General features: G+C 37.3%; 2 protein-coding genes and 1 non-coding gene across 5 annotated transcripts; 2 read left to right on the top strand and 1 right to left on the bottom strand.

Moving 5' to 3' along the window:
* Positions 1-1,076: 1,076 nt before the first annotated feature.
* On the top strand, positions 1,077-8,551 carry LOC122057536 (glycerophosphodiester phosphodiesterase GDPD4-like). Of its 3 annotated transcripts, none has more exons than XM_042619663.1 (8): positions 1,077-1,367; positions 2,722-2,808; positions 3,333-3,430; positions 4,361-4,421; positions 6,151-6,231; positions 6,432-6,524; positions 7,395-7,484; positions 8,108-8,551. In XM_042619663.1, exons 1-8 carry the CDS (start codon positions 1,200-1,202, stop codon positions 8,420-8,422), a joined length of 993 nt encoding a protein of 330 aa, XP_042475597.1. In that variant the 5' UTR covers positions 1,077-1,199; the 3' UTR covers positions 8,423-8,551. The 3 variants fall into 3 exon arrangements, with proteins under 3 accessions (XP_042475597.1, XP_042475599.1, XP_042475598.1); XM_042619665.1 differs by having other exon boundaries at positions 1,231-1,367; positions 4,357-4,421; XM_042619664.1 differs by having other exon boundaries at positions 1,231-1,367; positions 4,348-4,421.
* A 757-nt stretch (positions 8,552-9,308) lies between these two features.
* On the bottom strand, positions 9,309-9,379 carry TRNAG-CCC. Its single transcript has one exon. It is a non-coding gene; the product is annotated as a tRNA-Gly (tRNA).
* Positions 9,380-9,473: 94 nt separating this feature from the next.
* LOC122057255 (pentatricopeptide repeat-containing protein At1g08070, chloroplastic-like) lies at positions 9,474-11,438 on the top strand. The gene has a single exon (XM_042619303.1). It carries the CDS (start codon positions 9,483-9,485, stop codon positions 11,430-11,432), a length of 1,950 nt encoding a protein of 649 aa, XP_042475237.1. The 5' UTR covers positions 9,474-9,482; the 3' UTR covers positions 11,433-11,438.
* Positions 11,439-11,702: the final 264 nt, after the last annotated feature.

Here is an 11,702-nt window from a genome sequence, read left to right as displayed (position 1 = left end):
ATGTCAAATTTGAGCCCAAAATAGAGATGACTAGATGGCTGTAAGACAACATTGAAAATCCAAGACTATGAAGAGGGTCTATGATCCACCAAGGTGTATGATTAGTTTGAATGTGAAATTTAATAGATGGTCGATTGAGAACATTCCCTAGATATTCGAGTTGGGCGATTCTAGGTAATGATTTTGTTGGGTTGAAACATCAATGTTTCGTAAAAATAATGTCTATTTTTACGTTCACAGAATGAGATCCAATCTTTCACAAGAAATAAGAGAAAATATATAGTTTTATAAAAAAAAAAAACAGAGAAATGATATAGTACAATCACTGCGATTTAATTCTTGAGCCATATTTTTTTTTCTTTTTACATCCATCTAAGATCATAAATTCTCTATCCCCTCCGCCTTACGGTATGAAGTTTATCTCTCAACTATTACTCGAATGGTGGAGTAAAAGTACACACCCATCTTGGATCATAAATCCTGTACCCCTACTAGCTTATATTATGAAGTGGGGGACGAAAAACTGCCTCATTTTATTGACTTATTTTTCACTCTTAGAAAACTCCACTCTCTTGATCTCAGAGAGGCTCCATATTTTTGAAAACTTCGTCTCTTTGAAGACTTCATCTTCTACAGGACTTTACTTTCTTTCACTTTTTTATTTTTAATAAAGATTCCACCTTCTAGTTGCACATGGATCCAATTCTTGGTATTGATACTGGTATTAGTATCGGTCTACCAATACCAATCTTGATCGATTCAGTATCAAAGAGGATCAGTGTGTATCAGTCACTTTTACCCCTTACTTTTCAAAAAAAGTACATTTTGTTTACTATTTAACTCCTGAAATGATATGGATAACTAATCCGGATTGATCTCAGTCAATAATGTTATGATATGGTTGATACGACACCGATATTTAAAATCATGATTTGACCCTTGCTGTTGCAGTAGCCACGCGATCAGGCAACGCAATTTAACCTTTTTGAATATATTGCGCGCAAGCAGTACCCTCAAATACCTGTGGACCCCAAAGTGCTTCTTCAGTGCTCTACTATAAGTCTATAACCTCTAGGACTACGAGCGCGTGTGGCTCCATTGAGGAGATGCTCTAGCTCGTTAACTGACTTTGGCTTTAGCCTTCTTCAGGTTCTTTCTTCTACTGATTCTTAAAGAGAAGAGTCTAGGTCTCTCTTGAAATGGCGAATCCGAGACAAGTTAGGAGGCAAGCCCAACGGCATGGTTTTGGGTGGATTCAGTTCTCGAGATCTTTTAACCGCTGGTTCTTCCGTTTGCTTCTGATCCTTGCATTCTTTGCTGTAATTCCTCCCATTTTCTTCCATTTCAGACTCAGGCGATTCCAACAGGTTTGCATTTTCATTCTAATTCTCCCTCGCTAATTCTCTTATGGTTTGTGCTCTTTTGCTTTTATTTTTCCAATATTATGTGTTTGTTGAACACTAATGAGCAAATCCTACTCCCACTTTGCGTGATCAATGGTTCTGCGATGTTTGAAAACTGAAACGGGCTGGAATTTGATTATAATTTGGTTTGCTATCTCTGTCTTACTAACAAATTTCCAATAAGAATCATTTCTTCTTCTTGGTGAGGGATAATGAGATTCCATGTTATCCTATTTGATTGATCACTGGCCGAGGATGGTCTTCCCTTTTACTCCATCTGGTTGCAAGGGAAACAAAGAAGAGGGAATTGAATTCAAATCAAAACTAGATTGAAAACTTTTTCAGTCAAATTCCTTGATTTTAAGAAGGAAAGTAAGGATTCCGTTTGAAATGTATGATTACCATATTTAATAAGAGTTTAAGATGGTTACAAATCGTGTTTATTTCTATTTTTGTTTTAAAATTAATTTCACTTCCCTTCCTTTCCCTTCCTTTCCCGTCCTATACTTGCAACCATATGGATCCTAAGCAAATTATTAATCTTTTTTCCCAGGATTTGGCCCTTAAGTATAGAAAAATTTCCCATAATTGCTAGGACACTGGCTTATAAGTGAGTAAGATGGGGCGGAAGATCAGTTTACGCATCCAAGTACTAAAGTTCCATGATTAGGTAAAACCATCAGCTGCTCCTAATTGGATCCCCATTGGCATGCTGTTAGTGTTACATGGAAATGGATGATACGTGTGTGCTGGATATGCATGCATCAGATTCCAACAGTTCACACCTTAGTCAGTTTGACATAATCAGGAGATAGCATATCTAAGACATAGAAGATTATTTAAAATAAAAAAGAAACCTATAGAAAGTCTCAATGTGGAAAACTTAAATCATTTACATCCCTTGTGTCCTTTTTTCTATAGCATATAAGTGATGAAATTTTTGATAATTCCTAGTTTTTAACATTAAATATTCTCTACAAATCCCCCAATTCATATCATTTAACCTTCCTGAGTCAGACTCCCTGATGAGCATCTAATTTTAATTCCAATTTCTGTGACCATCCAACACTAATTTAGATGGCATAGAATTCAACTTCCTATGCACTACACTATTTAATGCAATGCGGTGGGACATCAGTGATTTTCACTATATATATGGGTTCTGATGATGTTTAATCCTTTTTCATTTGGTTGCCCTTTCCTCTGATTTTCTTTAAAGGCTTTTCTTTTGATATGATTTAACTCTATTTGGAATTTTGCTCTTATTTGTTGGAGGGAATTCTTGATCTTTATTTGTTGATGCATTCTTTTTTGGCAGATGCAACTGAAAAAGTGTGGTTGGATAAATAATTCTCCAATTGTCTGCGCTCATGGGGGTGATTCAACCAAGGCCTTTCCCAACACTGTATGTATGTTGACATGAGTTTGCATCTGTCTTAGCTCTACAATGTTGCTGGTTCTTATATAGCTATTTTTTTGGTTTTCCCATGGGTCGTTGACTTCCTTATTCCTTATTTAGAAAGATAATGAGTTGCGGAAAAAATAATTATAATAATAATAAAAAATAAAAACTTAGCTACTTGCAAGTAACCTAATTGTCTTTTTCCTCCTCGTTTTCTGATTAGAGAGCATTGTTTCTATACATAAGAACAGTTCCCTCTGAATTTTAATGTTGATTCCTTCAATTCCCTTGTTCATAGTAAAATTTGAGAATGGTTCCCTCTGAATTTTAATGTTGATTCCTTCAATTCCCTTTTTCATAGTAAAATTTGAGAATCGTTCCCTCTAAATTTTAATGTTGATTCCTTCAATTTCCTTGTTCATAGTAAAATTTGATGGAAGTTAACCAAGGAATGCCATATTCATGGTTCTCAAAAGATTAAATTAATTTTCGTAATTTATTTTTTTGTTCCCCATTTCTCTTTGCAGATGTCTGCATATCGCATTGCTCTTCTTTCTCAAGTGGATTGCATTGAGATTGATGTTTCCCGCACTTCAGATGGAGCATTGTTTGCTCTCCATGACAGGTACTGTTTCAGAACTTCTTCTATCCAGAAATTTCCACTTCTAGATCTATATGTGAGTAAATTCTGAAGTCTGTATGCTGATTATGATTACTTTGGGTAGCAATTCTCTTAAATTCCTTTTCTTCATTGAAAAGAAAAAAGTTTTGATTGGTACTCTTGATACTTCTAGAATCTGGGATTATCACATTCTATATTACAACTGGAGTTTGGACCATCATTATCATGCTGTCTGGGATTTTTGTATCCGTTCCTTTGGTGCTAATTTTCTGTCATTTGTTTTTTTTTTTGAGGGGGTGGGGGAGTGGGAGGGGAGGAAAAGAAGTTTTTCAGTAGGATATGTGAATTTGGTTTTCATAGGAGTTGGAGATTTACCCTTTTTTTTTCATAGTCATTCAACAATGGAGGGTTCTGGCATACTATTATGAGTTTTTACATAGTCAACCAACATGGAATGGTCTAAACATCAGCATTTGTCAAACATCAGCATTGTTTTATGTCTTGGGATGTTGAAACTTGAATGTCTTATGGTCTTCCTTTTCCTCCACATGTGAGGAGTTGTAACTTGTAAGTTTTACTCACCGACAAAGCATTTATCTGGTTTTCTTAGAGCTTTTTTATACATTTTAAACTATTTTCTTATAATGGTTCATAAAAACTGAACCTGCATTTTAAACGGTTGACTTTCATACACGTTGGGTGTTATTTTGATGTTAAGGAATGCATCCTATGATACTTATCAGGAACTTATGAGGAAAAATCAATCAAACTTTTAATTGGATAGAAAGGAACAATTTTATTCTTACCTAGCAAAGGTTTTCATGAGGAAAATTTCCACTGTTTTCTCAGTGATTATCACTTTCATGTAGTCGAGTTGTTTCTAGAAATATTTCTTCAAACCACTTTTTCACTGACCTCAGATGACACAGTCAGGGATTTGCAGCGCTTATCTGGTAATAAAACTGCAAAAGTTGGGCACATAAGCATGAAAGAGGTGAGAACTTGCTACATAACATTAAAGCTAACTATATAAAATATATTTGAAGATTAGATACTGCTTAATGATAAGGAAACTTAATCATTTCTATCTGCAAGTTGCTTTGCCGTACTTTATAAGCTGGTATTTGAGCACAATTGTGGGATATTAATTGATGAGTTGGAATTCATGCCTGTTGAAGGTGATTATAGAATCTTGCAGCTGAACCCTCCTTGATTAAGGTCATCAAAGGAACTGATTCTCTTGTTGGAGTTGATTCTGTTGCAGGGCACATTTGGGGCCCTTTGGGAGTTTAGCAAATACTTCATGTCAAAGAGGAGATACAATTATGGGTGCTGGCAACCTTTGTTGACTCATCAAGTCTTCTGTTTTGCCCCCTTTTTTCGTAAAAAAGTTTACTTATTCCTGGTCATGAGGGTATTCGTAATTTTCTAATAAATTTTTATCATAAATTAAAGGGTTTCCTTGGTGTTGTCTTTACCTAAATGAGAATGAGTCATGGGGTTCCTAATCACCTAATATAAGTGAAGGAAAACCAAAACAACCAGAATCGCAGGGCTAGACATAATCCAGAAATAAAGTATGATCTGTGGCTCACAGAAGGCTAATCCGATGGGCTCAAAACTCTGGTTAGGATTACCTGTTAATTTGTCAAATAAAACCCAAAACCTGGACTAGATCCATGGTTGGATAGAGGGTTTTGTGACTGTTAAAGAATTAGAAAGTATTCAAATCAGAATTAGAAAGTCAGTGAAAACAGAATATAGTCTGTAAATAATAACCTGTCCAATACATAAATTGAATCCCTAAGAAATTCCTGCAGAAAACAGGTTAGATAGCCAGGAAATAGCAGTTTCTAATTTGGGAGAGTGACTGAAAATAGCAACTGATATTCTCCGGTCCAGTAGCACCTTGCTCAGGTCACTGGAGTATGAGATTTGATTCAACTCAACAAACAGAATGCTTGGTCCAAGGTGACAACCTTCCTGGTTTAACACTTCATGAGTTTACATTGATTTATGTTTGTTGCTTTGTTCTTTCAATGAATATTCTGATTAATATCCTATGCTTTGTTTATTACATGCTGGTTTTTTCATATTTGATCATTATTAATATAATTATGTCATATTGCATTGATATGGCTTTTATGTTGCATATAATTATAATTATATACAATTAGGGAAAAAATTTCCTACATTGTTAGGTACGATCACCCTCTCATATGGGTTTTTGTATTTTTTTTTCTCTTTTTTGCCTTTACTATGTGGGCCCTATGTGGATGATAAAGTTATTGGAATCGACATTGGTGTGGCATGGGAGATTCCTCCACATTGGCGTCATACTGTCCTGAGGAATTCTGTGCCATTGCTATGTTGCGTATATTGCATGCCTAAGGTACCTAGGTGGGGAGCCTTATTGCTTAGGCGCCTAGGTGCCCCTCGAATGCCATGGGTTCCGTAGTCACCTTGACAACTATGCATCTGCCACATTTCGTTTATGCTTTGGGAAATGCATTTCTAACCTTTATAGGTTTATACTTTGTCAAAATAGGTTCATGCTACTGTCCATTTAAAAGAATCAAGCAGATTCTTTGGCGGGATGGGGGAACATGATTTGTAGCAAACCCCAAATAGTTTTTGAATTATAAGCAGCTTCATAGGCATCAGAATTTAACATTCTGTTCAAAACTCAACACTCTTTTATTTATCACTTCCTTTGGTTTTAGATAAAAGAACTGCGTGGCAGGCATCAGTTCCTTCAAGAGTTCGATGATCATGAAGTTCTTATGATTGAAGATGCTTTGACGGTATGTTAGAATTAGTGTGCTTGATTATCCTCTCTGTCAGCTTCCCTTTCTCTCAATATTGGAATTTTAATGAATATGATACATTAACTCAATTTTTCCTTGACCATGTCTAGGTTGACTTGAATTATATGTATGGATTATTTTTTTCCCACAAAAATTCCTTTCCATTAATCATGGTAGTTGTTGTTAACTTCTTGCAGTCAGTGTCAAGGTCAGTTCGGCAGGTAATACTGGATGCGAAAGTTGGGCCTCCATCATATGAGCAAGGGCTTGCAAGGGACATTATTTCTGTTGTAAGATCTCTCTCTCTCTCTCTCTCTCCCCCTGCAACTGTTTTCGTTGAAAGGAAAGGGCAAGAAAGAAAGGTGCACTTGTAATCCTAATGGTCTCAAGTGAAGCTCATGCTGAAGACAACTTGACTCATTTCTTCATCTTCTGTGATGTGGTTGTGGAGATTTGGTCGTCCTCTCTCCTTTTTAGCGATTCATCAACAACAAAGGACAGAAAGATGTTATTTTCTCATTGGTCTCAGGTCCCTTTGAAGAAAAGTGGAAGAATTTTATTGAGAACGATACCATAGACAGTTTTTCAAGTGAAGCATATGCCATGTGCACTGGGTTAATTCTTTGGTAATACTTCCTTACCTAGGCCTTGGTGAGGTTCTACAGGTGTGCCTCACTGTGATTCAGCTCCTAGGTGATGATATTTGACTACACTGATGTTGCCGACAGTAGTGGAAATTCTGAACGCAACTGATTTGCTAGGTGTACTAAGAGCCCTAGGATTAGTTTGACTCAAATTTCTCATCTACTACTTGTTGCCTTGTGCAATGTGCCACCAGTTGCTAATGTGACTTGGATCTGAATGATCAGAAACAAATTCTGGTTCTTTCATGGTGGCGGGAAACACAAGTTTTATTGGGATTTTGTGACTGGGCTTGTAACTTGTGTCATTGCCCTGGAAACTGACTCTGGCAAATGTTGAAATTTGAACCTTCTTCTTAGCCAATTTGTTGTAGGAGGTGCATTAGTGCATCTGCAGATAGGTTTGAAAGCTTCTTTTGCTTGGGCTGCTTCAACTTGAAAATTTGGGGGCTGAGTTTCATACTCTTCAACTCTCTCTCTTAATGTAATCACTGAGGCTTTCCTTACAAACTTTTGCAGGTGGAGAAGACACGATGTAGAAACTGCCTTGTTTGGGCTAAAAGTGATTCTTTAGTGAGGGATGTAATTAATCTCTCATCAGATGCTACGGTGAGGAATTATTTTTAAAAGAAAATACTGTATTTTCCTTTTCACAACTCTTTCTTCATTTGTAAATTGATAGGGGGCGTAGTGGTAGAACTTACGATGGATTAGGGTGTGGATTTTTCAGTCTTAATCAATGAATTTGAAATTTGAAAGATAAGCATCTTGTAAAATTTATTTGAATCATTCATCAAGTATCTGGTCATTTCAGCAATTCCCGAGAGCAATGATCCAAGTTTCAATCCTGATGTTCCCAGTGTATTGGAGGGTTGGCTAGATAGGTGTTAAGGCCAGGGTTTCCCTGGTCAGTCTTGGGCCTCTTTTTGGGCCTATAGGTTTGGATTGCATCTGGTCCAAATCTAATTTGTAGAGGGGTCATGCTTTACCCTGTTGTATTTAGTCTACTGCGGCTCAGAACACTAGTGTAAAAAGACATTGCTGTCACACCTTTTCAGTGACAGGGAATCTATCTGCAAAAGGAAAGTGTTATGTGTTGATATACATTTTACCCAATTTGATTGAAATTAGTAGCTAATATTTTGTCTTGCCAATTAAAAGCATTAGATTTTGGCATATCTGATTCTGACATCAATTTTTCCTTTCACAAATGTTATGGTGCCATTGTGCAGGTTGGTTACATTGTTATGAAGGATCCATCAACCGGTGTTACAACAAACTTATTGAGGATGAAGGGAGCTACAGTGGTTGGTGTTTACCACTCTTTGATTAATGAGAAACTTGTGAAGATTTTGCATGGCAGTAATAAGAAAGTTTATGCTTGGACTGTTGATGATCAAGTTTCCATGCACAAAATACTGTTGGAACATGTAGATGGCATTGTCACCAGCAATCCCACTCTTCTTCAACACGTCATGCAGGAAATTAGGACACAATGCCTTGAGGAAGGATTTCCTTTTCCACGATTGGCATCTCCTTTGTTTTGAACAATCTAGTTTTAGTAAAGGAAAACATTCTGTATATGGGTTTTTTGACTTGTGGCCTTTTATACTTGTCCTTCTCAGTGATTTTGTGAATCGTGGAAGCATCAGCTTAATTTGACATTCATTGTTCAATTTTTGTTTCAGGGATTCAATTGTGATTGAACTCTTTGCAGGAATTCATTGCCACCTGAAGTTACATGGGTATTCTTCTCCTCGTATTTTCTATACGAAATACAAAAACATCACCCCAACAGTTCATCTGATTTCAGGCATTAAGAGTTTAAAGTTTCCACAAATGGTATTCCATTGTGATTACTGAATCTATAGGTTAGATAACCCAGCAGTTGAGCTCATCAATGGATGGATATGCAGTGATTGCAATATAGGTGGATGGAAATTTGTAGTTCTTCTGATTTGGTCATTTTGAATGACAAGCTCAGAAGACTTAAAAGTAGCAGTTTGGAAAATGAATTCATTCAGAGAGTAGAACAAAACACCTTTGTGTTCCTTACTATAAGACACCAAGGGAAGCAAGATTTATTTTAAAATAAATCCAAAGAAAATTTTAGGAGTGACTTTTTTCTACTCTGTGATTCAGATATAGAAATACAAGAATAAACACATATATTTTGACATTCCCTATAATTATTTGGGGAAAAAGAAGTCTAAAAGGTCGGTGTGGCTTGTGCACATAATCACAGGTGAAATGATAACCCACCACTTATAAAACATGAAAATCCTACCCTTATTGATGCTTTTACATGTGCTAACATTGGCCAAAACTGTAAAGTGTAAGATCCCCCAACACCACCCCACCCCCACCCCACCCCCCAAAAAAAAAAAAAAAAAAAAACTACTGCCTATGACCAAAAAATATAAAACTACCATTTGCGCATCCAGGGAATCGAACCCTGGTCAGTACCGTGGGAGGGTACTATGATACCACTACACCAGATGCGCTTGACGTTGGAAGTGCTTGTTAAAATTGATCATTTTTCTTACAGAACAAATCTCCGCAGCCAAAACGTATTATTTCCAACGGCTATTCTCCAGAGTCCAGACCATGTTCCATTCCATATGCAGAGGTGATGCTACAAACTTTTGGGAGCATAAAAGTCCATTTCTCCCTCTTTATATGGAGCAATATCTGATATCTATACTTGGCTCCTCTGTTCACAAGAACCATTTGAAGCAAATCCATACTCTCGTCCTAAGAAAGTACCCAGGTGTCACCCCAATCTTCGTCAGGAGACTGTTAGATTTGTCCATAGTCTACTATGCTCGCCTTGTGTTCGATCAAATACCTCAACCGGACGAATTTCTCTGTAGTTCTATCATTTCTAGCTACTCCAAATTATCTTTGAACAAGGAAGCTGTGGAAATGTTCTGTTCTATACACCGTGATAGAACCCGGACCCCTTCTTATGCATTTCCACCTGTTCTCAGGTCCTGCGCTTCGTTGTTGGCGATCAAAGAGGGAAAACAGATCCATTCTCTCGTGATGAAGTATGGGTTCATTTCAAATGTGTTTGTTCAGACTGCTTTGATTGATATGTATGCGAAAACCAGTGATTTGCACTCTGCAAAACAGGTTTTTGATGAAATTGTAGTGAGGGATCCTGTTGCTTTCAACTGCTTGATATCTGGGTACTCTAAATCTGGGGAGGTTTTTGCAGCACGGAACTTGTTTGATGAGATGACTGAAAGAACGGTTGTTTCATGGAATTCCATGATTTCTTGCTACGCACGTAATGGTTATCTTCATGAAGCGCTGCGAATTTTTGAAAGGATGCAAGCTGAGAAATTTCTGCCAAATGAAATGACTCTGGTGACTATTCTATCTATTTGTGCCAAGCTGGGGGACTTGGAGATGGGTTTGAGAGTTAAGAAATTAATCGATCAAAACAAGTTGTGTATCAATATGATTGTCTCAACTGCGATATTGGAAATGTATGTGAAGTGTGGGGCTGTCGATGAAGCACGTCTAGAGTTTGATCGGATGGTTGAAAGGGATGTCATTGCATGGAGTGCAATGATCACAGGATATGCCCAAAATGGCAGACCAAATGAGGCTCTGGAGCTCTTTGATTTGATGAGAAGTGAAAACGTCCAGCCAAATGATGTCACATTAGTGAGTGCTCTATCTTCTTGTGCTCAGTTGGGCTCAGTAGAAGCTGGGGAGCGCATAGGCAACCTAATAGAAAGTGAAGGCTTGATCTTGAATGTCTATGTGTGCTCTGCTTTAATAGATATGTATGCTAAATGTGGGAACATCAGAAAAGCTCAGCAAGTCTTTGATCGGGTGACTCATAGAGACATTGTTTCTTGGAATTCCATTATTGGAGGGCTAGCAGTCAATGGGTTTGCTGAGGATGCCATCACTCTTTATAACAAAATGAAAGAAACTGAGGTGAAACCAAATGACATAACATTTGTGAGCTTGTTAACTGCTTGCACACATGCAGGTCTTGTCGAACTGGGACTTGGAATCTTTAAGAGTATGAGATCAGATCACAATATTATACCAAAGGTTGAGCACTGTGCTTGTATTGTGGATCTCTTTTGTAGGTCAGGGAGGTTACAAGAGGCATATGAATTTATATGTCAAATGGAAGTGGAGCCCAATGCTGTCATATGGGGTAGCTTACTGAGTGCTTCTAGGGCCAGTTCCAGAGTAGAGCTTGCGGAGCAGGCAGTTGAGAAGCTACTTGTTTTAGAGCCAGAGAACTCATCAAATTACGTTCTTCTTTCTAACATATATGCTAATGTGGGGAGATGGCAAGAAGCATTAGAAGTGAGGAAAAGGATGATTGGTAATAGAGTGCAGAAAACAGCTGCATATAGTTGGATAGAAGTGGATAATAGGATGCATAAGTTTCTGGTTGGAGACACATCACATCCAGGGTCTGACGAGATCTATTGTGTCATTGATGGGTTGGGAATGCAGTTGAACTTGGCTAGTCATGTTCCAAATTCTGAATTAGAGTTATTGAATCTTGATATCTCAGTTTAAAGGCTTTGGTTCTTCTCTCACCCACCCCCCCGCCACCCTCTCAGTAACTGATCTTATCATGCTTGCATCTAATAGTTCGTGAAGAGAGATTATGTATATATATATATATATATATATATATATATATATAAATCTCTTCACAAACAAAATGTCATATTTAAGATGCATGAATCCCCCTGTTTGCCCGCAAAATTTCTCTGCCGCTATTGGAAATTGCTCTTGCATGCGACATTACCCATTTACATTAAACATTCTATTCAACCTTAGTTT

The sequence above is a fragment of the Macadamia integrifolia genome, chromosome 12 (genome assembly GCF_013358625.1).
Source record: "Macadamia integrifolia cultivar HAES 741 chromosome 12, SCU_Mint_v3, whole genome shotgun sequence".
Lineage (NCBI taxonomy): Eukaryota > Viridiplantae > Streptophyta > Magnoliopsida > Proteales > Proteaceae > Macadamia > Macadamia integrifolia.
The sequence above is the reverse complement of the archived record's forward strand: the minus strand, read 5'-3'. Positions and strand labels throughout refer to the sequence as shown.

What these genes read in the sequence shown, in the direction of transcription:
- LOC122057255 (XM_042619303.1), top strand. Translation starts at nt 9,483, where the DNA reads ATGTTCCATTCCATATGCAGAGGTGATGCTACAAACTTTTGGGAGCAT.
- LOC122057536 (XM_042619663.1), top strand. Translation starts at nt 1,200, where the DNA reads ATGGCGAATCCGAGACAAGTTAGGAGGCAAGCCCAACGGCATGGTTTT. An exon ending in TTGTTTGCTCTCCATGACAG is followed by an intron (nt 3,431 to 4,360) that starts GTACTGTTTCAG and finishes TGACACAGTCAG; the next exon opens with GGATTTGCAGCGCTTATCTG. An exon ending in GGCACATAAGCATGAAAGAG is followed by an intron (nt 4,422 to 6,150) that starts GTGAGAACTTGC and finishes CTTTGGTTTTAG; the next exon opens with ATAAAAGAACTGCGTGGCAG.